Genomic DNA, 26,799 nt, shown 5'->3' with positions numbered 1-26,799 from the left:
TAGAAAGTGGGTATAAATGTTTAGATAACTGGCATAGAAGAAAAACAAATGTTTATAAAAAATATATAAATATATTTATCATTATAAATCACAAATAAATACAATTACAATGTATTCATTTTTTTAAAAACTATTTCTATAAAAGTTATTATTGTTTTCTAAAATATATATATATATATATATATATATTATTATTATTATTATTTTTTTAAATAAATAGTATGAATAAATGTTTAGATAACTGGCTTAGAATAAAAATACATTTTTATGAAAAAAAAATATAAATCTTTATATATCTCTGAGACTTGTGGCCTTCAATAACTCTAATAGTTGCAGTAAGTATTAGAGCTGCAGCTTGTGTTCATGTGATTGTTTTATGTGTGCAGACCTGCAGGTGTCGTACGTGAAGGAGGTCCATGACTTTGTTCTGGAGCAGTTCAGCAGCAGTCAGTCGGAGCTGCAGAGGATCCTGCATGACGTGGAGTATCTGCACAGCGAGCTGAACCCGCTTAAACTGCGCTGCCAGGCCAACGCCGCCTGCGTGGACCTCATGGTTTGGGCCGTCACAGAGGAACAGGGTGAGACTGAGGGAGTATTCTGGAGGGAGTATATCATATGCTGCATGTATATCATGACTCATGATACACTTCATTTCATCATTGATTCATTTATCGGCTTGTTTCTGCCAGGTGCGGAGAACCTTTGCACCAAACTGTCTGAGAAGCTGCAGTCCAAGACGTCTAGTAAAGTCATCATCGCTCACATGCCTCTGCTCATCTGCTGCTTACAGGTGCATCCTGAGTTTTGCCCCTCTCACAATGCACAAAAGAAAACATTATTTTTAACATTTTGGGGTGAAATGTGCTATTTCATGTATGATTGTGCTAAATGTGTTTGCGAAACAGGGTCTCGGACGGTTGTGTGAGCGTTTCCCTGTGGTGGCTCACTCAGTCACCATGTCTCTGAGAGATTTCTTGGTTGTACCTTCACCTGTACTGGTGAAGCTCTACAAATATCACAGTCAGTACACCACAGGTGAGATCTTCCCCTTGATTTCATTCTCTTTGACTGTTTATTGTGTCTAGATTTATACTGCTTTTGTCACCGTACATCAAAACTCGAAAATTAAAGAGGCCATATTATGCGCTTTGCAAAGTCTTGATTTTGGGCTCTACTAGAATAGGTTTTCATGTTCAGCAAACACATTTTTTTTCATATTCTGCATTGTTGCAGCACCTCTCTTCAATATGACTATATGTCCAGGTGGAAACGGCAATCTCAGAAAAACACGTACTTCATTTTCAATATCAACAGTAAGAAGCCAAGTAAAGTACAATATAAGAGTTTGGAAAAAGTAATGTAATTAACAGGCATTTCACACACATTAATGCACAAAAAAGTGTCATTCATTGATACTGTACAATCATTTTTTATTGTTTGTAAAAATACAAACTTACCTTTGTGTTGCACTTTGCTCTGACGAAACCACAGTACGTCTTTTGTAAAGTACATCGAACATCACGCACTTAGTCCAGTCAATACTTATTAATTGTTGATCCAAACCTCTTTCAGCAGCTGTTGGGGTTGCTTGTTGCAGATGTCCTGAGTGTGTAACGTTATATGACGATGGACAGGAGTCAGGTTATATTATATGTATAAAGAGTCTTCGAGTCAGGTGTAATCCACATTTGAGAGTTGGATCACTCTCACACTCTTTGCTGTAGATACAACTTACTGTATATTTATGCCACTTTGACATTGATCACTTGAATATACAGCTACAAGTTGTCATGCTAAAAACTGCAACGTAAGCAGTGACGTACAGCCAAATGAATGAAACGGAGGGATGTTACAGCGTGAGGAAGGGCATAAAAAGTGGACTTGTATGCAGCCCTGGTCTCTATAAAGCCCCTCCTTCCGAAAAGCTCAATGTGCTCTGATTGGTTGGCTTAACCTGTGTGTTGTGATTGATCAAGTGTTTGAGCGTGTTTAATGTCTCGCCCCTTATCATAACCGCACAACACACTACTAACTCAACCAAGTCCTGCCCCTTTATTCTGCATATTAATTATTTAAATAAGAAATATTGTGACATGTTCATTCCCGGAAGAAAACTCAAGACTACAATGTCAGAAACACTGACACTGATATAGAGAAGAACTGCCACTAGAGGGAACTTTGTGCTTTGGAAATTTACAGAGCTTTTTCATGCTCAAAGAGCAACATTACACACTAAACAAAGATGAACATGGAAAAAAACACAATAGGTCCTCTTAAAGGGGGGGTGAAATGCTGTTTCATGCATACTGAGCTTTTTACACTGTTAAAGACTTGGATTCCCATCCTAAACATAGACAAAGTTTCAAAAACTAATGTTGGACGTTTGATGGAGTATTTCTGTGTTAAAAATACTCCTTCCGGTTTCTCACAAGTTTCGGCGAGTTTTTTTCGAGTATGGGTCTACTTGACGTTAAATAGAGCGGAAGGTCCTTGTATGGGCCGTACGGGCTCTTCTCCCGGAAGGGTGCGCGCGCGCGTGACTAGAGGGAGAGAGAGGAAATGCACGCTGTAAACGGTCTCTCAGGTGCAGATCCAGTCGTCCGTGAACACTTATGTCGCGCCGCGCTCCACTTTATTCCTATGGGTGACGTCGAGCGACTTCAACGCTTCAGCACAGCATTCCGGGAAGGCAGCGCTGCATTTGAACCGATTTGAACGCAGAAATGACGGGAAGCTTCAAGGCATCGCTTCAGTCGTGTCGCAAAGTGGATTTCCACGGTCACTGCTGTCAGGACTTTACCAAATCATACCAAAGAAGTGTGTTTTTGACAGAGCGGTCCTGCTTTGGAAGATGCCGGTGAGTAAATCAACTTCAAATGTCTCTGCTATTGGCTACCGTCGCATGAGTAAACATCAGTAAACGATACGATCGCGTGCTTCGTCATTCAAATGCGCTAACGGTTACTCCATTGTTGTTCTGTATAACGTTACACTATTCTGACTCTGACGTGCAAAACCGTTTTGCTTGCTACCTCTAAGGTCTAGTCACATACAATAGTCCATAAACCGAATCATGTCCTCATAAACTGCACACAAAGGCCCCTAAATACAGTACATACCACAGAGACGGACATCCTGATGTTGCCGTTTCTCCTGTTCAATTTATTTCAGCCTCAGATTTGATTGTGGATCATTATCTGTATTAGCTGAGATAGATGGGTTTCTCCGCGCTTGAGGACGTCACCGCTTTGCGCGCTTGTCATTCTTTAGCTCCGCCCACACGATACGCCTCCAGGCGCTCGTTTTTTTCCGGAAAGACTCGGTACAGCCCATATTTCTTTTATAAATATGATAAAACTAAAGACTTTTCGGAGATATGAAGGATGCAATACTACTCTATAGGTACTCAAGATTGACATGAGATTGACTGAAACTGAGTGTTTCACCCCCCCTTTAAGGAAATATAAATTGTTGGCTGAGTGCAAGTTTTCTAACGTTTCCCACTAAACAGGAACGGGTGACATCAAGATCCATGTGACCAATGAGCATTCCCAGTCCACCTTCAGTTCGAACGCAAGTAAGAAGAGCCAGCCGTCTATGTACGAGCAGCTCCGAGACATCTCCATCGACAACATATGCAGGTAAACCTCATCTATACTTTGGAAATGTTTTCAGATGAAAGTTATGCCTAAATCCTATGCATAATTCACATAATATTCATCCTATACAATATGTGAGATTAGGAACAATGTGCTGCAAATGCCAAAAGTGTCCAGAAAGCATAGTATTTGTGATTTTGAAAGTGAGCATTTGTGCATGATTTTCTGTTGCTATTTTTGCCATCAATTCCTTTGGATTGGATTGTGCAGTTAAGCGATACATGCTACTGTTAAAAAATTGGGTTCCATAAGAATTTTTAATAGAAATGAATGCTTTTATTCATTGAGGATTAAATAGTTTAAAAGTGACAGTAAAGACATTTATAATGTAAAAAAAAAAAATCAATTTCAAATCGACTTTCTATTCATCAAAGAATCTAGTATGATTATTTAGAAGGATTTAGCAGTTTTTCATATGGTTAACCACTGTTCGAATAATTTACTAAACACTAATAAGTAACTCTTTTTGTTTATCCAGGTGTTTAAAAGCAGGGTTGAGCATGGACTCGGTCATCGTTGAGGCTTTCCTTGCCAGTCTCTCCAACCGTCTGTACATCTCGCAGGAAAATGACAAGTATGTTATTGAACCGACAGTAAATCACATCCCATTCTTCATAATCCAACATTCTTTCTTATTGATTATGAAAGGGGTCTAATGAAATTTCACGCATTCTGATATATTTACACTTTTAAAGGGTTGATTCTCATACACAGGGCCAAAATGTCAAAAAATTAGTTGTAAGTATGACTGAGTATTTCTGTACCATATACACTCCTTCAGGGTTCAAACAAGTTTTGGAAAGTTTTTTTTTGAGTATGGCCCTGTATGACATCATGAAGGATGTAATTCCTTGTACGTGCACTTCTCCCGGATGAGCATGTGCGCGCACACACACACACACACACACACACACACACACACACACACACACACACACTTGATTTTGTCCATCAGTAATTGTTTGGATGGTTGAGGTTTGCTATTTGTGGATCTCATGTAAGTGACAGGTGGCCATGCCCTTGCGCCAGCAAACACATCATTAGAGAAGAGATGTCGCTGCAAGAGGGAGGAGAAGATATTTTGAGTAAAGATTATGAGGGCACATGAATTTGATGTGTATGGATAAATCATTGATTATAAATACTGTCATACTCCATAAAAAAAAAACAAGATTTGTTGATGTTGATTTCATGGTGAAAAAAGGGAATGTTTAAATGTGAGAAAAACAATATGTGTGTCTCTCCCGCAGGGAAGCCCACCTTATTCCAGATCACACCATCCGAGCATTAGGGCACATCGCCGTGGCTCTGAGAGACACTCCCCGTGTGATGGAGCCCATCCTACAGATCCTACAGCAGAAGTTCTGCCAGCCGCCGTCCCAGCTGGACGTCCTCATCATCGATCAGCTGGGCTGTATGGTCATCACAGGAAACGTACGGCTGCAGTTCTGTCTTCTATCATAGGGATTGTTTTGTTCAGTCTACAAGTGCTAATATCTCCTTATATCTGTTTGTCTCCGGCAGCAATACATCTATCAGGAAGTTTGGAACTTGTTCCAGCAGATAAGTGTGAAGGCCAGCTCGATGGTGTACTCCACCAAAGACTACAAAGACCATGGTTACAGGTGATTCTTTTCAGTGGAATACTTTGGTCTTTTTCTTTCTTCTGACATTAACAGAAGACATGTGAATGGAGACAAATCGGTAGCACTTTATTTTACATTTCTGTTCCCTGTGTACATACTACTACTATGCAATTATTATAGTAATTACTATAACTAGGTAATAAACCCGAACCTGCCCCTAAACCTAACCTTAACCCATGTAGTCACCTTATATTACCCAGTACTTTCTTAGTTAAGTACACTGTAAGGACACATAACTGCATGTACTGTAAAATATAGCGCAGCTGAAAAATTATATTAATTACACTAGATAATATCAGATAAAAGGTTTAGAAATGTCATATCATAGGTTTTTCACCTCTTTTTACCCATTTTTTAACATACAGTAAACAACTTGTGGCAAGTGATGAATACAATAAACAACACTGTGTCAGCAACAAACAATACAAATAAATGAATTAATTATAATAATTACAAACAAAAACAACAAATAACAACACATTTTTTGACTCAATTAACAATAAATAAATAACATTTTTCAAATAAATTGTGTGTGTGTGTGTGTGTGTGTGTGTGTGTGTGTGTTTGTGTGTAATTTATTCCTGTGATCAAAGCTGAATTATTTGATCCAAAATAAAGATCCAAAATGTTCAGCATTAAACAACCCTTCAGAAATCATTCTAATATGATGATATTCATATATTTGTGTAAACCATGATACAATGCCATTTATAATTATCAGATGAAAAAAATAATTGGACACTAAATTTATCAAATCATCATATTAGAACGATTTCTGACAGATCATGTGACACTGAATACTGGAGTAATGATGCAGAAAATTCAGCTTTGATCACCGGAAATAAATTACACTTTATTATATATCACACATAGAAAACAGTTCCTTTGAATTGTAATAATATTTCACAATATTGCAATTTTTACAGTATTTTTAAGTCTCGCAAAAACACAAATATCTTAATCAAATAATGATTTCAAACTCTTCATACATAAAGATGTGTATATATATATATATATATACTGTAGATACATACACATGAAAATGTATTTACATGAAAAGTACTGACCATAATAGTAAAGATGACACTAGCTCATCATAAATGCATTGCACGTGCGGTTTTATTTTGTCAAGAGCATCTTTGACATGTTAGTTAACTCTGTATTGTCATGTTTGGTGCAGGCACTGTTCTCTGGCCGTGATCAACGCTCTGGCTAACATCGCGGCGAACCTGCAGACAGAGCAGATGGTCGATGATCTGCTGGTGAACCTGCTGGAGTTGTTTGTGCAGCTGGGACTGGAGGGGAAACGAGCCAGTGAAAGAGCCAGCGAGAAGGGCCCGGCCCTCAAGGTATCTTCAGATTAAAGTCCTTTATTGTTATTTCTCTACTTCATTGTAGGACAAGCATGTTTGTGTAGCATATCTTGCATTCTTTATGTTGTACTGTTATTATAAATGTAAACACATTCTGAATGTTGTTAAAAGAGGGAATGTAGAAATGGGGTGTGGTCTGCTAAAAGTTGGAGTAGAAATTGTTTTAATCTAGACCAGATCATTAGTGTTAAAGGTATAGTTCACTTTAAAATGAAAAATCTGTCATCCTTTACTCACCCTCAAGTTGTTTAAACCTGTATGAATTTCTTTCTTCAGCTGAACACAAGGGAAGATATTTTGGATATACTGGAGCCATTGACTTCCATAGTATTTTTTTTTCTTCCCTACTATTGATGTCAATGGCTCCAGTTAACTGTTTGGTTACTGACATTCTTCAAAATATCTTCCCTTGTGTTCAGCTGAAGAAAGAAATTCATACAGGTTTGAAACAACTTGAGGGTGAGAAAAGGATGACAGAATTTTCATTTTAAAGTGAACTATACCTTTAATGTTGTAATAGGATTTGTCCTTAGTATTCCCAGGTGATGGTTAAAAAGTTGTGAAATATTGAGCCTGTTAAATGGAGTATCTTAAGTAATGTAGTGTTTCTGCTTTTAAATATATGTTATGTTTTTCCTCAGGCGTCCAGCAGCGCTGGTAACTTAGGAGTTCTCATTCCTGTCATTGCTGTGGTAAGAGAATGGGATTTCTGCAAATGTGTCACAATTATATACAGTCTACACTGCGTGTAATAGCAGATTACAGTATAGTTACATATATTTTAAAAATGTAGTCCCTCACTATTGGGCAACACTGCCTTGATGTCACAGATAATGTTCTGTTATTGTCCAGTTCATGATTTAGAATTTAATATTAATATAATAAGTTATTTACATGCATGTGTATATTTAAGCTAACCAGATTTATGTAAAAAGATGCATTTATATTTAAGTCACTTTTTAACCAGCAGTTCTTTTATTAAACCATAAATGCATATAAATTAAAAACACATTTTTTAAAGGGTTTTTCTGATCAGATTAACCACTGTATTTTACTTTGCTTCCCCACAGTCTGCACATTAATTATTTTGGTTTATGTCACATTGTTCATAATTGAATCTGCTTTTTTCTCTCTCTTATAGCTGACCAAACGATTACCGGCCATAAAAGAGGCCAAACCGAGACTGCAAAAACTGTTCAGAGATTTCTGGCTGTATTCCGTAGTAATGGGCTTCGCTGTTGAGGGCTCAGGTCAGATATTTGTCGTTTATAAATCACTTATATAAGCCAACATATGTTTGTAGCTGTTTATTTTCTCTGATTATCTGTTGAAGATTAGACAATATGCTATAACTTATGATAAATTGATTACCAGGTAAACATAAATGAAGGCCCTGATGTAGTCACAGCTCACAGCGAAAACAATTTTTTTGTATTCTTCCCTTAATGGTAATTTAAAAAAAAAATTCTTCTTCTGCGAGCAGTGTTTAGATGAATATGTGCTGCACTCTTTCCTTTCATTAGCAAAATAAACAACAAAAACAGCAGTTAAGAAAGTATCTAATCATAGTGATGTGGATATATTTGAACCAGCTGTGCAATTCAGCACTAGATGGTTTAAAAGCAGCCAGCTTTACAGTATTAAACATGAACACTGTCAGTGTGTTGCTTTCAATTAGAATTACAACTTACATTTGTATAATAAAGCAGCTCTCCAGTGTTCAAGTTTTTAAGATACATTTACCTAAATGCTCAATATTACCGTAATTTTAACATTTTTCAACTCGTAAAAAGTGTTCAAGTCCCCGTAGAGCTTGTAAATACTAAACTTTTTTAAATTTTCTGAGAGCTACTTCATGCACCACGTGACCACTATACCACCTGACGGCTGCAAATTAATTTAGGCATTGATAGTGTTGCTATATAAAGGCATATTTCCCTGTGTGTGTGTGTGTGTGTGTGTGTGTGTGTGTGTGTGTGTGTTGTCATCTCGAAATTACGTGATTTATGAATTGGCGTTGTTAGGGGTTAACAGTTTATGACCCAAGACCAGTAATGAAAAATTAAGACCAACGACCGTTTCACACCACAAGCGTGAGCACGTCAGCGTAATTTCACCGTGACTGCAGCTGCAGATGCGCGAGAGTATTCACACTGGAAGCGTTTGTACAGCGTCACAGCAGCAGCTCCCACAATGCTAGAGCCTATACCTGTCTCTGAGTATTACATACTAAACTAAAAGTAAGTTTATCATATTTTCTGGCTAGTTTACTTTATTTGTTATACCATACTTTCACCCAAACTGAATAATTAAAACAAGTTTAAATGGGTAAATCTTCTACAGATATTTTATATTCTTCATTTTCTTTTCTGATATACACCAGTTCTTGTTAAAACATACTACATGTGCTTCTTGTGCGCATGTTGGGCACTTTTTGTGTGAAATCATATTTATTTTGTCCATTAAAAGTGTGCTTTTACTTTAATTGATCGTCAGCAGTGCAGCAAAAATAGGCTCGCTGCCGAACCCCCCTGCTTGACGCTCACGCGCTGCTGCTGCTCCCGGTGTGAATGCACTCATTGATTACCATGGGCGCTGAAAAAAATACGCGCCGCTTATGCTTGCTGTGTGAAACGGCCACAAGAGTCAGGAGCGCAATACAAATTTACTGAAGAATTGTTTGCAGTTTTATCAGCAGAAGCCAGCTTCAAGTCTCACAAGGAGTTCGTAGGCCGCGTTCCCTCTCTACCCTTTCTTGTCGCCCTGCCTCTCATACATACAATTGTACCAACAGTTATACTGTTTTCAGGTCTTTACATGTCATTACTGCAAGGTGGATGATTCCGATTGTCTCAAAGAAAATGCACAGTCATGGTAAATTTCCACACATGTCAGTTAATCAGATGCCAGCTTGCCCAGAACAACAAGTCCACCCATCTTTTAGGATGTCCATTCTCAACACTGATCTGTAACAGAATATTGCGCACATACACAGATACACAGTCTCTCCAAGGTTGGAGCTGATTAAACTCCAGCTCTAACTGAATGTATGTTCCCCAAAACATACTGATTACATGTGCTTTCTCTCAGTGAGAGATACAGACATTAGTACAGGCAATATTCATCTTGACTCTTTAGTGTTTCAGTAAAAGGAAATATGAAATGAATAAAATATTATAAAAATGAAAGACCGATATTTCATATCTGGAAGCTGGGCTAGGTTACACTACTACTGCACTCCTGGCATGTTAGGGGTGTGTGATACCTCCAAAACACACGACACCTGGTTGCTATCAAGTGTTTAGTGACACATCACACATCTCTAGGCCAGACCCTCAGTCACTCCTCAGAGATCAAATACACACTTTAGAAAACAAGAAACAATCAGTGGTTCTCTTAAGCAAAATCATAAATGGAAAGAATCATTATAATAATATAGGAGGATAAATATCGATTAAGATTTTGATTATGAATTTAAATAGGATATATACAGGTATATTGAAGTGTATTTCAGAATCCTCCTTTGAGCGTGAACGCTGCATTACTCATGTCAGACCTCGACGGACTGAACACAACTGAACTGGAAAAGATTCGCCTCAGAGCCACACCCGCCTATTACACCATTAGCACAGACCAATGGTAGTTTAAAGGTGTTTACCAGCTGGAGAGAATAATGTTTGATTTAGTTTGAAAAAATGTCACACAAGTTCATCTTTTGATTTCACTTGACATAATAATACAGAAATATTCATTGATTTACATCCAATTTTTGTTCCTATTTTTGACGATATGTTCAGCTGATTTTGAGAAATCTTCTTCAGGTTTGTGGCCGGAGGAGTGGTATGAGGGAGTGTGTGAGATCGCGACCAAATCCCCTCTGCTGACATTCCCAAGCGGTGAGCCACTGCGCTCAGAACTGCAGTATAACTCTGCCCTGAAGAACGATACTGTCACTCCGGTACTGCTTTGTTTCTTATTCAATTTCAGATTGTTCCAATATCGCCAAATCACACTGATCATTTTGGTTCATTTCGTCATGATCGTCAGGGTTATCATCATTAACTAAAAGTAAAACCATAGAAGCGTTTTCGGTCCTGCTTTATATTAAGTGTCTTTAACTACTATAGTACCACAATTTAAATAAATCATTTGAGAGTGTGTTTATTGTGTACGTACATGCTTTTAAATTGTACTTCTATTTAAAAATACTAACATGTACTTACAATTGTAATTAATATCTGAAATTACATCTATAATTTCACTTCCTTTACACTTTACCCACCCTTAAACCACCAAACCCAGGCTTAACCTTACCTGTCAATAGCAGCACGTGTTTTGCATGAACACAATATGTATATTGATTGCGCCTAACAATTATAATTTTTTAGATGTAAGAACATAGTAGTTAAAGACATCTAATGTAAAGTGCATCCCCAAGTGTTGTGATTCACCCTGTTGAACTGCATGTGTTTCTAGGCCGAGCTGAATGATTTGAGGGGGACCATCATTAACCTGCTGGATCCTCCTCCTGAGGTCGCTGCGCTCATCAATAAACTGGACTTTGCCATGTCTACCTACCTGCTGTCCGTCTACCGGCTAGAATACATGAGGTAACAGGGAACGCCAGTCCAATGAGCAGAGGACAGTTTCAGACGTGTGTGATGATTTTTTTCTGAACATTCACATGACCTCTCGTAACTTTGCAGGGTTTTGCGCTCGCTGGAATCTGATCGTTTCCAAGTGATGTTTCGTTATTTTGAAGACCGAGCTATCCAGAAGGATAAATCAGGTGGGCTAGACCTTCTGATTCTTGATGATTCAAAGGGTTAGTTCACCCAAAAAGGAAATTTGTCACCCTAATGTCGTTCCACGCTCTTAAGACCTCCGTTCATCTTCAGAACACAGTTTAAGATATTTTAGATTTAGTCCAAGAGCGTATCTAAGTGTAGGGAATAAAAACAAAGTTGTCCATATGTGATAAGCATCGAAAATACATTTTGGCCCAAAAATAGCTAAAACTACGACTTTATTCAGCATTTTATTCTCGTACGTGCTTATTTTCAAACCTCAAATAAAGATTCAAATGGTTATGAATCAGTGTATTGATTCATGATTCGGATCGCGTGTCAAACTGCTGACATCACGTGACATCAAATCGCTGATTCATAACCGTTTGAGTCTTTATTTGAGGTTTGAAAACAAGCGTGGAAGAAAAGACAATGCTGAATAAAGTTATAGTTTTTGTTATATTTGGAACAAAATGTATTTTCGATGCTTCAAGAGACTCTAATTAACCCACTGATGTCTCATATGGACTACTTTGATGAAGTTTTTATTCCCTTTCTGGATATGGACAGTATAGTGTGCATACACTTAGATACGCTCTCGGACTAAATATAAAATATCTTAAACTGTGCCTGAAGATGAATGGAGGTCTTACGGGTGTGGAACGACATTAGGGTGAGTTGTTAATGACATGAATTTTTGGGTGAACTAACCTTTAAAAGATTATATTTTAAAGAATGTTGGTAATGTATTAGTTAATGGCACGTAGTATCTAACGTAGTTAAGCATCTATTTAACTTTATCTATTTTCTTCTGTAGATTTCGATTTATAACACATATTTTGAGATTTGTGATATCTGTGAGATTTTTCTCCACTAGTTTTATTCCTATCTATATTCTGAAGGTATTTTATTCCTACAAACATGGTGAATTTATTTTTTTCTGTCTGTTTAAAGTATTTTTTGATTCATGAATAAATGCTATCAACAACAAATATATATATATAGAGAGAGAGAGAGAGAGAGAGAGAGAGAGAGAGAGAGAGAGAGAGAGAGAGAGAGAGAGAGAGAGAGAGAGAGAGATGCATCTAGAATGCCTCATTTGCATATTTAAATACAAAATTGAATGTTTTGGGGTGTGTTCACACCTGGCATGTTTGGTTCAGTTAAACCGAACCCCTTAATGTACTGTCATTAATCAGCTAGGGAAGAATGGTCAGTGGCATCCTTTAGTAAAAGTTTCCGTTATGTCCTCTCAGGAATGATGCAGTGTGTCATTGCAGTGGGTGACAAGGTCTTTGATGTCTTTCTTCAGATGATGGCTGACAAGGTAAATGAAAACTAAAGTGCTTAACATGAACAGCTTTAGCATTATCTTCCCAACTAGACTTAAATTGAGGACACAAGCCACTCTTTGATGTCCTCTAATTTTGGAGATTTCTTTTTTCCTAGGAAAAGACCAAAGCGCATGAGGAGGAGTTAGAAAGTCATGCTCAGTTCCTGTTGGTCAACTTCAACCACATTCACAAGAGAATCCGAAGAGTGGCTGATAAATATCTGTCAGGACTCGCTGAGACGTGGGTGCTTCTGCGTTACAATCACACAAAATTATTCCAGACTATAGTAAACCATATTTTCTTGTGATGTTGTTTACGTAGATATGATTAAGAATCAAATTCAATTTTGAACTGATAGAGTTTTTGGGTTGCTTGTTTATCAGTCCTCTCACAAACAGTAGAATAGTGTCTTAGGTTGAGTTCTTCTTCTTGAACATTTAATGGTCCGGTGTCTCTTTGTTTTTCTTCTAGTTTTCCTCACTTGCTGTGGAGCGGTCGTGTCCTGAGGACCATGCTGGATATATTACAGACCCTGTCCCTTTCACTCAGTGCTGTACGTGCTTCTTCCTTTGCTCAGATCAAGTTAATGTGTTTCCACAAATGGAGGTTTGTTACAGGAGATGTTTGATATATTATTGATTTTAAAATGTTGAATTTTTCTTCAGGACATCCACAAAGACCAGCCGTATTATGACATACCAGACACCCCATATCGCATCACAGTGCCAGATACATATGAGGCCAGAGAGGTACATTTACTTTACTTTTTTAATGTGTTTTACAATAATCAAAGATATATATATTATATATATTATATATATATTATATCATATATGTATATGTATATGTGTGTGTGTAAATATATAATTTCTACCAATTTTTTTTTACTATACTAAGACTGTACTATATTTTACTGTACTATACACTTTAAAAATGTATTTGTTTGTCTTCTTTTTTATTGAAAAATAAAATGAGCACAAAAAGCATAGATATGTAATTTGCCTTTTATTTTAAAGCATGCTGTTGCATATGTCTAATGATACATTTGGGATGCCATATGTCACGTGTAGAGCATAGTGAAAGACTTTGCTGCCCGCTGTGGAGAAATCCTTAAAGAGGCCATGAAATGGGCGCCATCGGTCACCAAATCTCACCTACAGGTTTGGCTTCCCATTAAGACAACAACAACTAAGATAATTAACTTCTATAGTATCATCCTCTGCAATGATTTTTAACATAATCAATGTATCGTCCACAGGAATACCTAAATAAGCATCAGAACTGGGTGTCGGGTCTGTCTCAGCACACGGGTCTGGCGATGGCCACTGAGAGCATCCTGCACTTTGCCGGGTATAATCGCCAGAGCACCAGTCTGGGTGTAAGATGACCAACTCGTGTTGTGTTTCAGTTCATACTGAAGGGTTATTGACTAGTTCCTCAGTGATTATATAACCAGAAAGTATTTTTTCTCTCATTTTAGACCACTCAGCTCACAGAGAGACCGACATGCGTTAAGAAAGACTACTCCAACTTCATGGCCTCCCTTAACCTGAGAAACCGCTATGCTGGGGAGGTAGTGATAAATAATAAAGCAGAGGCTGTTGGGTATTTTATGAAAGAAGCATCAGACTCTTATCTCCTCACATGTCTTGTATGCAGGTGGCAGGGATGATCCATTTCTCAGTGGCCACGCGGAGCACGTCGGACCTGAATAAGCTGATGATTCGTCAGATGAATGAAGCTTTGGACGGAGGCCAGCCAGAAGCCTTCACTGAAGCTATGTTCAAAATGGCTGCGCTGTTGATCAGCTCAAAAGGCATGTTACTACGCAAGCCATACGCCAACAATAGATTTTCATGCTGTTGGATTGCAGTAACAACACAAATGTATATTTCATAATCTACTCTCATAGTATATCCCAAAACTGATTTAGTTTTTTTAGTCTGATTTGATTTAGTTTTTGGGGTTTATTAGAATACGTTTTCATGCTTGAATTTACAAAAAACATAATTTTTCTCATATTTGACATATTTGTCAACGCTCTGTTTAGTTCCTGTCTCTGAAGCCCCTCCTTCTCCTTCAGAGCACAATGTGCTCTGATTGGTTGGCTGCACCAGTAAGATTGGTCAACGGCTTTGAGTGTGTTTGGGAAATGTCCCTCCAGTAACCATCACCGCCTGTTTCATCAACCTACTAACTAACTCAATCAGGCCCCACCCTTTATTCTGCGTATGCCTTGGGTGGGAATTATTTAAATAAAGAATATTGTGATGTATTCGTTCCTGGAAGAAAACTCAAGACTTCAATGGAGGCGTTTCAGGGAGTTTAGAAACACTGACACTGATATAGAGAAGAACTCCTGCTGGAGGGAGAATAGGACCCCTTTAAGAAAGTAAATTGAGTTTTGATTGTTGTTGTATTGTGCAGAATGGGACCCTCAGCTACTGCATCAACTGTGCTGGTCTCCTTTAAAGATGTTTACTGAGAATGGCATGGAAACAGCTATTGCATGCTGGGAATGGCTCCTGGCTGGAAGGACAGGTGTTGAAGTCCCGGTAAGACACGCATGTAAATGCAGTATTATTTCCATAGTTCATATCAATACCAAGTCAAATATTCGTAAAACGCACATTTTTATAAATCTCTGCTGTTAGATTAGATGAATATTGTTCAATATTACGTACATATCTTAGCTATGCAGGTTTTAAAAAAAACTTTTTGCTAAGTTTTCACTGCATTCTGTGGTCAGTTCATGCGGGAGATGGCTGGTGCGTGGCAGATGACTGTCGAGCTGAAGATGGGGCTGTTCTCCGACGCGCAGGTTGAGGCGGATCCCCTGGCGGCCTCAGAGGAAAGCCAACCCATCCCCTGCCCTCCCGACGTCACGCCCCACTACATCTGGATTGAGGTTATTTCCTCTTACCTTGTCCAAGCTTATCGGCATTTCCATAGCTGTAGATTTACCCCGTCTAAAAGCTTCTTATGATACACACCAGAAATAGCTTGAGGATTCCTTGTGAGGAAATCTCACTCCCCCTCTATTGTGATGGGGTCGTTCTCGAAATAGAATCTCATCCTTTGGAAGTGCATACAAAGTGGATTTGCTTTCGCAGCACAGGAAGCAGCGTCTTCTCGACATGAACAACATGAACCAAATTTTTCTAGTCTCAGCTACAACTACAGTGTCTGCGGGTGGGCCAAAGTAGATGTTGTTTACGGCAACCAATAAAGACCATAGGCTGCCATTATGCAAATGTATTACAATTCTACATAGATTTGTAACAGGAAGTGAAACTGGAATTGCTGACGACCCGTTTCGATTTTTTCTTTTAGGAGACAATAGGTTAATTTGTCTTGCACTTTGATCTTTAAAACTTTCCAGCCCTTTCACATTCACAAACAGCTATATTACACGCTACGTGAAAGGTCATATTCAAAAAGTATTCGGGGCACTTTACTTTTGAGGCAGAGAAGTGCAAGCAATACATTGTCCAGAATAGTACAAGCTAGAACAAGAAGGTGTAAGCATAGAAACATCAATAGCATTTATTTAATCAAGTTATTTGTCTTTTTTCCCCATTTTTGTTATAGTTCCTGGTTCAACGTTTTGAGATCGCCAAGTACAGCAGTGCGGATCAGGTGGAGATTTTTGGCAGTCTTTTGCAGAGGTCTCTCTCTCTCAATGTTGGTGGCCCAAAAAGTAGCCTGAACCGCCATGTTGCGGCCATTGGACCTCGCTTCAGGTTAGCAAGAAGACTAGACTGTAAAAATGATAATATTAGAAATTATTGGAGTGTTTTACTAGAAAATGCTATTATAGTCTTTCTACTTGATATTTAGGGTTAGGGTGTGTTCTTTGTAAATTTTTGTGAAATTTACTAGCAATTTTTTGACTGGAAATGCAAAGTAAAGCAAAGCCTACACCATTTAAATTTTTTTTAAATTGTATTCCATTACATTTACAGAGTTTTTTGTAGTTGACACAAAATAATATTTTTTTTTCAACATTTCTCTGCATTCAGTTTGTTGATGCTAGGACTTTCTCTCCTGGTTTCTGACATATTAACTAATAAAAATCAAGCAGTTTTTACTATATAGTATATATTGCTTTACGGGAGTGTACTATATTTATACGAGGGGGAAAAGTATACTACACTATATGTACAATATATTATATATAGAGCTGTGTGACAAGTTTACATTTTAACGAGTGAATTTACACAGTTAAAAAAAAAACAATAAAAATTCAGTATGCAAAAATGTCATGTATTCATTAAGTTTTTTCAAGTAATTATTCCAGTAAACACTAATTTATATGAAATATTTAAGTAAGCAGTCAGAAATAAATACATAATAAATGTAAAATAGTACTTTATAAGACTATTGTTATTATTAATTGAATTAACTTTATTATATTATAATAAATGTATGTGTTGGCGGCCCAAAATGCTGCCAGAACTGGCACGTGGCGGCCACTGGACGTCGCTTCAGGTTAGCTAGAAGACTACACTGTATAAAATGACTTAAATAAAGATTATTAGAGAAAGTTTTGCTAGAAGATACAAATTTCACATTTAATTTAATGTGTCACTTGTCGTTTCTTTGTCATTATTATCAAATTTACTAGCGATTTCTAGTAAGTAGTAAGTCATATCTACACCAGTTTTTAAGTTGTAGTTGTAGATGACACAGAGAAAAAAACTAAAATATGAAATATTTATGTTATATTTGCAATGTTTCTCTGCACTTAGGCTGTTGACGCTTGGCCTTGCCCTCCTGCATTCTGACGTCGTGACCAACTCCACCATCCGCAACGTCCTGCGGGAAAAGATTTACTCCACCGCCTTTGATTATTTCAGGTACTGGAAAGAAAAGAGTTTTTGATATGATAAATGCTTGTTGAGTAAATGGGGAAAAACACTTTCAGAACCAGAGCTGGAAAAGTTGTCAGTCTCTGTTGAGCTAATAAACTTATATAAATGTGTCCTTTCGCAAATGAATTGGATCTTAATTATATTTATCTCTTTTACCTCTCTCTTCTTCAGTGTTGCATCAAAGTTCCCCACGCAGGGAGACAAACGTCTACGAGAGGACATCAGTATAATGATCCGCTTCTACGCCAACATCCTGTCCGATAAGAAGTACCTAGCTGCTTGTCAGCTCGTGCCACCTGGTGAGCTTGGCTCCAATCCCCCTCAAAGCTCCCTATCTGCTGGGATTTTCGGATCGCTTATCGTTTCCAGCACTTCTCCGCTATCGATATTAAGTAAGCCTCTCTTGCTACAACTGTGCAACTACAGTGCAGCAGGAGCATGTTTATGTGGTTCAAATTTGCATGGCTGCAAATTTGAAACCAATACTAAAAATGCACGGCAATCATCCGGGCGGCCAAATTTATCAATTTGTTTGCTAAGCGCAAATTGACAAATGTATCCGTCCCGCCTACCCCCTCCACCCTTACCGCCACCACCCTTCTCTATCCATCGTAGAAAACATGATCTCATCAGAACATTAGCGCTTTCATGTAAAATGCATGATCATTTCAATACCAGAGAACTAATTGAGATTTCATTCGTCCCTTAAAGCCTCTCCATCGTGTGATGTGCTACATCGCCAGACAGCACCGCAAATCAGTTGCTTCGCTTGGTATTTACTCGTCGAATGTATAATTTGTAGGCTACGCTTCCTAGAATGCTATGTGTTAATAATTCATTAAGGCAAATAGGAAAGGAGAAAAAGTGCTGGAATGATGGAACAACAAAATAGTAAAAAAAGAAAGTTGGAAATGGTGTAAAATATTTAAATTAAATTACAAATTTCTTAATGAATGAATTTCACAGAACCTGTCAAGAACATGTTCAGATCATATTTCACCTCATGAAATTTATTTTAAGGCCATTTTTGCAATTACATTTTTTTTTTTGTCAATTATGTGCATTTCCCAAACTATCATATATAAATTATTTATTTTATTTTATTTGTGTACTCATTCTTCTTTTTTTTCCATCTTTTTTTTACACAAAGAAATGGTGCTAGAAATAGTACTTTTTCAAATATGTGTAAAATCCTTTCCAGTTTATTTTATTTTTTAAATAAAACCAGAAATGATTGCAATTTGTAAATGAAAATCTAATGAGTTTCATCACTGAAAGAATAATTGGAAAAACAAATAAACTCAGAAGTAAAACATTTGGGTGCTTTGAAGTAATGAGGCTAAAATAAAGCACACAAAAAATATCACAATGCAATACAAATTTGAATGATAAATAAATTGGCCTAGTTTTCTTTATGCTGAATATAATTGCTCTTTTTCTTTTGATTTTAGGGAGAAATATGACCCGCACATGCTCTTCTACATTCATAATAGTTTAGGTTTTTAGTACCAGAAAGGAGAATAAAATTCAGCAAAAATCCTTTGCTTGACAATGTTTCCTTTCACAGACAACCAGGATCCGTCCCTGAACAGTTTGTCGGTGATGAACGCCACTGACCCCAGGAACAACATGGATATGGCTGTGGGTTCCCGGCAGCAGAGCGGTCAGGGCTGGATTAACACCTACCCCCTGTCCAGCGGGATGTCCACAACCTCAAAGAAATCAGGTATCGCTGAAAGGTGCAACAGGTCTTTAGGCCTGTTCGCTCATCCTGATTCGTTTTAATAGTTTAATCTGTTTAGCCAATGTGTACCTGCTAATGCTATGATCTCTCTGATTGTTAAGAGTCAGCAGTATGCTTAGCTGAGCGATAAATGCTTTCTGAGCTACTGGAAACAAACTTAAGTAGCCTCCATTTGTAAATTAGCTATTTTATTTAAGAAAATGCTAGTTAAATACAGTGTTGTATGTGTATATACATATGTATGTATGTATGTATGTATGTATGTATACAGTGGGTATGGAAAGTTAGAACCCCTTAAATTCTTCACTCTTTGTTATATTGCAGCCATTTGCTAAAATCATTTCATTTCATTTTTTCTCATTAATGTACACACAGCACCCCCATATTGACAGAAAAACACAGAATTGTTGACATTTTTGCAGATATTAAAAAAGATAAACTGAAATATCACATGGTCCTAAGTATTCAGACCCTTTGCTCAGTATTTATTAGAAGCACCCTTTTGATCTAATACAGCCCTGAGTCTTTTTGGGAAAGATGCAACAAGTTTTTCATACCTGGATTTGGGCATCATCTGTCCTTTCCTCCTTGAAGATCCTCTCCAGTTCTCAGTCCTCTCAGGTTGGATGGTAAATGTTGGTGAACAGCCATTTTCAGGTCTCTCCAGAGATGCTCAATTGGGTTTAAGTAAGGGCTCTGGCTGGGCCATTCAAGAACTGTCACGGAGTTGTTGTGAAGTCACTCCTTCGTTATTTTAGCTGTTTGCTTAGGGTCATTGTCTTGTTGGAAGGTGAACCTTCAGCCCAGTCTGAGGTCTTGAGCACTCTGGAGAAGGTTTTCGTCCAGGATTTTCCTGTTCTTGGCAGCATTCATCTTTTTTTCTGACACAACCAGTTGTCCTGTCCCTACAGCTGAAAAACACCCCCACAGCATGATGCTGCCACCGCCATGCTTCACTGTTGGGACTGTATTGGACAGGTGATGAGCAGTGCCTGGTTTTCTCCACATATACCGCTTAGAATTAAGGCCAAAAAGTTCTATCTTGGTCTCGTCAGACCAGAGAATCTTATTTCTCACCATCTTGGAGTTCATCAGGTGTTTTTTTTCCAGCAAATTCCATGCAGGTTTTCATGCGTCTTGCACTGAGAAGAGGCTTCCGTTGGGCCACTCTGTCATAAAACCCCGACAGGTGGAGGGCTGCAGTGATGGTTGACTTTCTACAACTTTCTCCCATCTCCTGACTGCATCTCTGGAGCTCAGCCACAGTGATCTTTGGGTTCTTCTTTACCTCTCTCACCAAGGCTCTTCTCCCCCGATAGCTCAGTTTGGCCAGACGACCAGCTCTAGTAAGGGTTCTGATCGTCCCAAAAGTCCTCCGTTTAAGGATTATGGAGGCCACTGTGCTCTTAGGAATCTTCAGTGCACCAGACATTTTGTTGTAACCTTGGCCAGATTTTAGTATATAGGTATTCCCTGGTGGCTGTGGTCTCTTCCAGCAGGATAATGCTCCTGACACAAAGCAAAAATGGTTCAGGAATGGTTTGAGGAGCACAACAATGATTTTGAGGTGTTGACTTGGCCACTAAATTCCCCAGATCTCAATCCAGTCAAGCATCTGTAAGATGTGCTGAACAAACAAGTCTGATCCATGGAGGCCCCACCTCACAATGTACAGAACTTAAAGGATCTGCTGCTAACATCTTAGTGCCACAGATACCACAGCACACCTCAGTGGGTCAGGGCTGTTTTGGCAGTAAAAGAGGGACCAACACAATATTAGGTGATCGGTGTGTGTGTATAGTAAAAAACAACAACATTTAAACTGAAATGATACTAAAATAACCGCAGTCACAGGATAGAACCAGCTCTGAATGCTAACCAGCTAGAGTAGTTAAAGTATCACATAAGCCCCCCCTATAAGTGGCTCTTAACCCTCAGCTCACAACTGTATGGCTGCAGTCTAGCTAGGCTAATGTTAAGTCCCCATGCAGCTCTGGTACTATGTCTTCTGTTGTTTCCTTTCACTATAGGCATGTCCAAAAAGAGCAACAGAGGCACCCAGTTGCACAAGTACTACATGAAACGCAGAACGTTACTGTTGGCGTTACTGGTAAGGGACACCTGATTTCACCCTCTCTTCCTGATAAACAAAAGAACTCCTGTGTCTTGAAGAACTCAAGACACAAAGAACTCTCTGCTTTCTCAACAGGCCAGTGAGATCGAGCGACTGACCACTTGGTACAACCCGCTATCAACACAGGAGCTGGCCATCGCTACCGAGCAGTCGGTAGAAACCAGCATCTCCAACTGGAGATCCAAATACATCAACCTGAGTGAGAAACAATGGAAGGACAATGTCAATTTGGCCTGGAGTATCGCTCCGTATCTGGCCATGCAGCTTCCAGCTAGGTACACCAACAACAAGACTACTAGCTCTGTTCCGAACTCTAGTGAGCCGTTTACCTAGACTGCATTTTAAGGTGTCTCAACATGAAGCAAAAAATTTGATATCTTCTCTTTTCTCATTTTGACCAGTTTTAAAGGCAACTTTAGCATTGCTTCAGACAAAACAAATATTTTCCTTTCACATTGTCATAAAACATCCCAAAACAAAACTCGAAAGTGGGAATTTTATCTGGTAGTCTTAGCACTTTATACCCAATAAAATAGCTTGACATAAATAAAAAAATGAATCTGCCAACCGGCAGTTAGCATCACACTGGTTCCCTTTAGAAAAAAATGATTATTTGTGTTTTCTAATGCATGTTTCAATCTAGCATGCTGCCAAGGTTTTGTTACAGAGCTCATGTTTTGATGTCAACGTTATGACCTGTTTTCTTGCTTTGTAGGTTTAAAAATGCAGACGCCATCGTGGCTGAAGTGACCCGTCTGGTTCGACTGGATCCGGGTGCTGTTAGTGATGTGCCAGAGGCAGTGAAGGTTAGATCCACCATTCTGCCACAAAAGGACATGAACTGCCACTATGTGTTTACCCCTAGGGATCAGAGCCAGTTTTGGGGCCCTTTAGAAGTTTTGACATGCTCTGACATTTGTGCTTTTTTCAGTTGCTAATAAACATAATAATGGCAAATGGCATTGGATACTATTGTATTGTAAACTATTGTATTAACCTTAATATAATGGCCACTCTTAACAGAAAACATGATTTTTGTGATCGCGTGCATGCATGTATTATTGCACAGCATGTGAACAAAATTTTGAGGAAGCGATTTGTATTGGCCATTTAAAATGATATACAGTACCGGTCAAAAGTTTGGAAACATTACTATTTTTAATGTTTTTGAAAGTCTCATGCTCACAAAGCCTGCATTTGTTTGATCAAAATACAGAACAAACAGTTATACTGTGAAATATTATTACCATTTAAAATAATGTTTTTTTATTTTTTAATATACTTTAAAATATAATTTATTTCTGTGATGTAAAATTGAATTTTCATCAGCCATTTCCCCAGTCTTCAGTGTCACATGATACTTCAGAAATCATTCTAATATGTTGATTTATCAGTGTTGGAAACTTGGATTCTTGGATGAATAAATGAAGTAATGGTGAAAATGCAGCTTCACAGAAATGAATGACATTTTACAGTATATTAAAATAGATAACCCTTATTTTAAATTGAATTTTTCTGAATTTTTGGTCAAACAAATCTATGATTAATGAGCATATTAGACTTCTTTCCAAAAAATGAATTTGAATAGTAATATGTCCAAACTTTTGGTACGGTATTTATTGCATCTGAGTAGACATTTTCAAAAGAAATGCTGTATTGATGTGAAGCTAGGCTATTTTACAATAAACACTTCTTAATCTGTCATAATCTAAAAAACACTCTTGTCTAAACAGTCTTAAATCTATAACATTTTATGTAGTGTATTTGTTATATTATAGAGTCTAAATGTTAATCTCCAGTTCAATACATCACACAAAACACACAGGATTCATATTTAAATGGCCTTTTGCGGTTTAATATTCACAGACACTCACAGAATAACTTGCTTCACAATCCTCGGCTGGATCCGTTGCTCTTAGAAATTAAACAGTTTTTCTCCATGTCCGTGACCGCATTAGCACATAATGAGGCAGATCACAAACGACTGACATCTCTCTCTCTTTTCAAACAGATTACATAAACAGAATATCTGTTTTCAATTTGATTTACCTGACATGTCAACATTTATTTAGACATGCCTCATGTTTGTGTGACAAGTACAGTTCATTTTCTGACAAGTATCAGAATGGACTTCATTGAGAGAGGCGGAAGATTGCGCATCATATTTGTTTTCTTTATTTTGCAAAAAGCACAACATTTTGTTTTTATTTTGAGTAACAGATTGGAATGATGTATAACACATACTGTATGTATGACAAAACATTTTTTTTAAAGTTATTTGAGTCACTTTCACACTGATAAGAAAAAAAGCGAGGTGAAGTCGTTGCCGATTTTGCCGACCCCTGGGAGTTAAAAGTCACTTTTAATGTTTTGTGTGCTTTTCCCTATAGTTCCTGGTGACATGGCACACCATTGATGCTGATTCTCCAGAGCTGAGCCACATCCTGTGCTGGGCTCCTGCGGATCCTCCCACCGGTCTCTCGTACTTCTCCAGCATGTACCCTCCTCATCCGCTCACCGCTCAGTATGGAGTCAAAGTCCTTCGCTCCTTCCCTCCTGTAGGTACCAGCAGGGCGGCGCTAGAGCTGTGCTTCTTAACCTCTCTGGCCTCCCATTGTCAAATACAACATTGAAGATATTTATTTATTTAAGTTTATTTGGATAGGGACAGATACAAAAAACATAGATAAACTTGAACATTCATCAAGTTGAACATTTAATGTTTGCATCATAGTGTTTTTAGCTAAAGCTAATTCACAACACTTGTCCCTAGTGGGGATTTTTTTTAAAATACAGACTAACGTAATTAAAAAGAGCTAAAAAACTAAATACTTTACAATCTCTCTCTCTCTCTCTCTCTCTCTCTCTCTCTCTCTCTCTCTCTCTCTCTCTCTCTCTCTCTCTCTCTCTCTCTCTCTCTCTCTCTCTCTCTCTCTCTCTCTCTCTCTCTCTCTCTCTATATATATATATATATTATAATAATATAATTATTATAAAATTGTAAATAATACTTAATTTACACCACTTTTCTTGTGATTATATATTTTTGTAAACTCACAAATAGACGTTTCTATCCAATACAATTGTGATTTGTGTGAGAATTTCACGAGTATAAAACATATTTTAATAGAATGTCCTTTTCTAAATAATATTAGACAACGGTTTTATTCAGAAAACACATTAATTGATAGTTTTAAAAAGGTTTCTCCTGGAGTAATTTTAGATTTTTTGTCAAATATTGTACTGAAGTGATACTGTTGATTGCCATGAATATAGCCATTGCTGCTGATATGGCATTAAATCATAAATAAATAAATCTATCCATTACAATAGCTTGACATGACAAGAAAAAGTTATATTCATTATGTACTTGATTTTTTTTTATGTTTACTTTTATTATTTAATATTTCTAATTTATATCTAATTTATTATCTATTTATACCCACTACTTTTCTAGTAGAAATCACACTTTTATGATTTTATATTCTAATTTTTAACTGATCAAAAGTGTTTTAATATTTTACAGTTAGCTCAAAGAGGTTTGGATGACAAAGAAAATGATTGCCATATATTACATAATAAGTAAAGTGACCCCAGTTATTATGCTCAGCAGGTATTTTGCTCTCTATCAAAGTCAGTTATTTGATAGCTGTGCTTTAGCTGCATTTAGTTTCCATTGATATAATTAGACCCTTTTGATCACTGGAAAAAATGAGACACTCATGTCTTTCCAAACCCATATGACAACCACAAAAGATGTTTTAAAGAGTGTTCATGCTTTAAACACCTCATGTCACTTTATTTTTTTTTGTGATCTTGCATTTCTCTTGCAGGATGCAATTCTGTTTTACATTCCTCAAATCGTTCAAGCGCTGCGGTATGACAAGGTGAGGAAGAGTGCACTGTGACCTTTCCTGAGCCTTTTGTTAACACAGCAGTCGTTTCATTCACCCCTGGGCTGTTATCAACATCTTTTGCTGCCATTATTGACAGATGGGCTACGTGCGTGAATACATCCTGTGGGCCGCGCAGAAGTCCCAGCTCCTCGCTCATCAGTTCATATGGAACATGAAGACCAACATCTATCTGGATGAGGAAGGCCATCAGAAAGACCGTACGTACCTCTTATATAGTGAATGCGTCCAGATGCTTGCCATTATTATCCAGATTAATCCAAATTTCTTGGTGGCTCTCTGCCTGTCAGTTATTTTTCACATACACATGGCAGCTCATACAGCAGTATATATATCCAAGAAGAGAAAATACGCATCAGTGTTAAACATTTATAGGAGCCCATTAGGTTTAGAATGGCATAAGATGTTTAGGTATAAGGGTGTCATACTTAGCTGGTTTAGATCAACTACAACAAACTCTGGTGCGGTTTATTTGAATAAGTGTGAACGCTGCCATCCGAACTCTGGTGTGCACCAAACAAGCAGACCGAGACCCACCTTTCCAAACCAACTCTGGTGATATTTCACCAGATTCGACTGAAATATGAACACAACACGGACCACAGACATTTAAATAAACCAAAAACAGGATGTGATATCACCAGCTGCGACCCGAAAAAATGCTCGAGCATACCTGGTTCCTTTCGTCACAAGAGCTCTGTTGCCCATTACAGTTCGATACAGGTGTCAAAACCGGTTCTCTTTTAAGCAGATCTTTGTTTGTGTGCAACAGAGGAATTCAAGGTGACTCCTTTACACATTTAAACTCTTCATGAGTTCTCAGCTGGTAAAAAATACCATCATATGTACCTCACATACAACAATCACACACATCATGGCTTCAGATCTTAAAGGCTCATTGTTAAAAATGACACATCCAGGGCTAAGTTTATCTCTCTTTTTTTGGTCCGGACCAAGAGAACCGCACTTCAAGTGTGAACACATGCTAAGATATACAGGTGAATGTGTATTTATAATTGTGCTGGCTTTGTGTTGTGGTACAGCGGACATCGGTGAGCTTCTGGAGCAGATGGTGGAAGAGATCACACACTCTTTGTCGGGCCCCGCTAAAGACTTCTACCAGCGCGAGTTTGACTTCTTCAACAAGATCACCAACGTCTCCGCCATTATCAAGTAGGCTCAGGGTCACCAAATATGAACTTTCACTCTACAGCCTACAAAGGCAGTTACCTGCCTACACAGCATCCTAACTGAAATGCAACCGATTAAAAACATATAATGGTTATATTTCTTTTATCTCCCATTTATTCACTGATTTCATCATAGTGCATTTT

General features: G+C 37.9%; 1 protein-coding gene across 2 annotated transcripts in view; it reads left to right on the top strand.

Annotated features, from left to right (window-relative positions):
• pi4kaa (phosphatidylinositol 4-kinase, catalytic, alpha a) overlaps positions 1–26,799 on the top strand; it is a 44,966-nt gene that overhangs the window by 7,552 nt on the left and 10,615 nt on the right. The window contains exons 11-44 of one of the 2 annotated variants that reach the window (XM_067433713.1): positions 387–578; positions 690–790; positions 906–1,035; positions 3,512–3,641; positions 4,138–4,233; positions 4,910–5,093; positions 5,184–5,284; positions 6,486–6,654; positions 7,320–7,370; positions 7,820–7,928; positions 10,500–10,636; positions 11,155–11,288; positions 11,385–11,467; positions 12,722–12,792; positions 12,915–13,039; positions 13,271–13,352; positions 13,465–13,548; positions 13,870–13,959; positions 14,058–14,177; positions 14,280–14,372; positions 14,459–14,615; positions 15,227–15,354; positions 15,549–15,707; positions 16,391–16,542; positions 17,551–17,658; positions 17,845–17,972; positions 19,241–19,399; positions 21,448–21,527; positions 21,627–21,826; positions 22,267–22,357; positions 23,942–24,109; positions 25,385–25,438; positions 25,545–25,665; positions 26,509–26,638. In XM_067433713.1, the coding sequence (XP_067289814.1) occupies positions 387–578; positions 690–790; positions 906–1,035; positions 3,512–3,641; positions 4,138–4,233; positions 4,910–5,093; positions 5,184–5,284; positions 6,486–6,654; positions 7,320–7,370; positions 7,820–7,928; positions 10,500–10,636; positions 11,155–11,288; positions 11,385–11,467; positions 12,722–12,792; positions 12,915–13,039; positions 13,271–13,352; positions 13,465–13,548; positions 13,870–13,959; positions 14,058–14,177; positions 14,280–14,372; positions 14,459–14,615; positions 15,227–15,354; positions 15,549–15,707; positions 16,391–16,542; positions 17,551–17,658; positions 17,845–17,972; positions 19,241–19,399; positions 21,448–21,527; positions 21,627–21,826; positions 22,267–22,357; positions 23,942–24,109; positions 25,385–25,438; positions 25,545–25,665; positions 26,509–26,638 (4,117 nt within the window). Of the gene's footprint in view, positions 1–386; positions 579–689; positions 791–905; positions 1,036–3,511; positions 3,642–4,137; positions 4,234–4,909; positions 5,094–5,183; positions 5,285–6,485; positions 6,655–7,319; positions 7,371–7,819; positions 7,929–10,499; positions 10,637–11,154; positions 11,289–11,384; positions 11,468–12,721; positions 12,793–12,914; positions 13,040–13,270; positions 13,353–13,464; positions 13,549–13,869; positions 13,960–14,057; positions 14,178–14,279; positions 14,373–14,458; positions 14,616–15,226; positions 15,355–15,548; positions 15,708–16,390; positions 16,543–17,550; positions 17,659–17,844; positions 18,066–19,240; positions 19,400–21,447; positions 21,528–21,626; positions 21,827–22,266; positions 22,358–23,941; positions 24,110–25,384; positions 25,439–25,544; positions 25,666–26,508; positions 26,639–26,799 lie in introns of both variants that reach the window. The other variant, XM_067433712.1, reaches the window with a different exon arrangement.

This window comes from Pseudorasbora parva, chromosome 23 (genome assembly GCF_024679245.1).
Source record: "Pseudorasbora parva isolate DD20220531a chromosome 23, ASM2467924v1, whole genome shotgun sequence".
NCBI lineage: Eukaryota > Metazoa > Chordata > Actinopteri > Cypriniformes > Gobionidae > Pseudorasbora > Pseudorasbora parva.
Note: the sequence above shows the minus strand (reverse complement) of the source record. Positions and strands in the feature narration are given on the sequence as shown.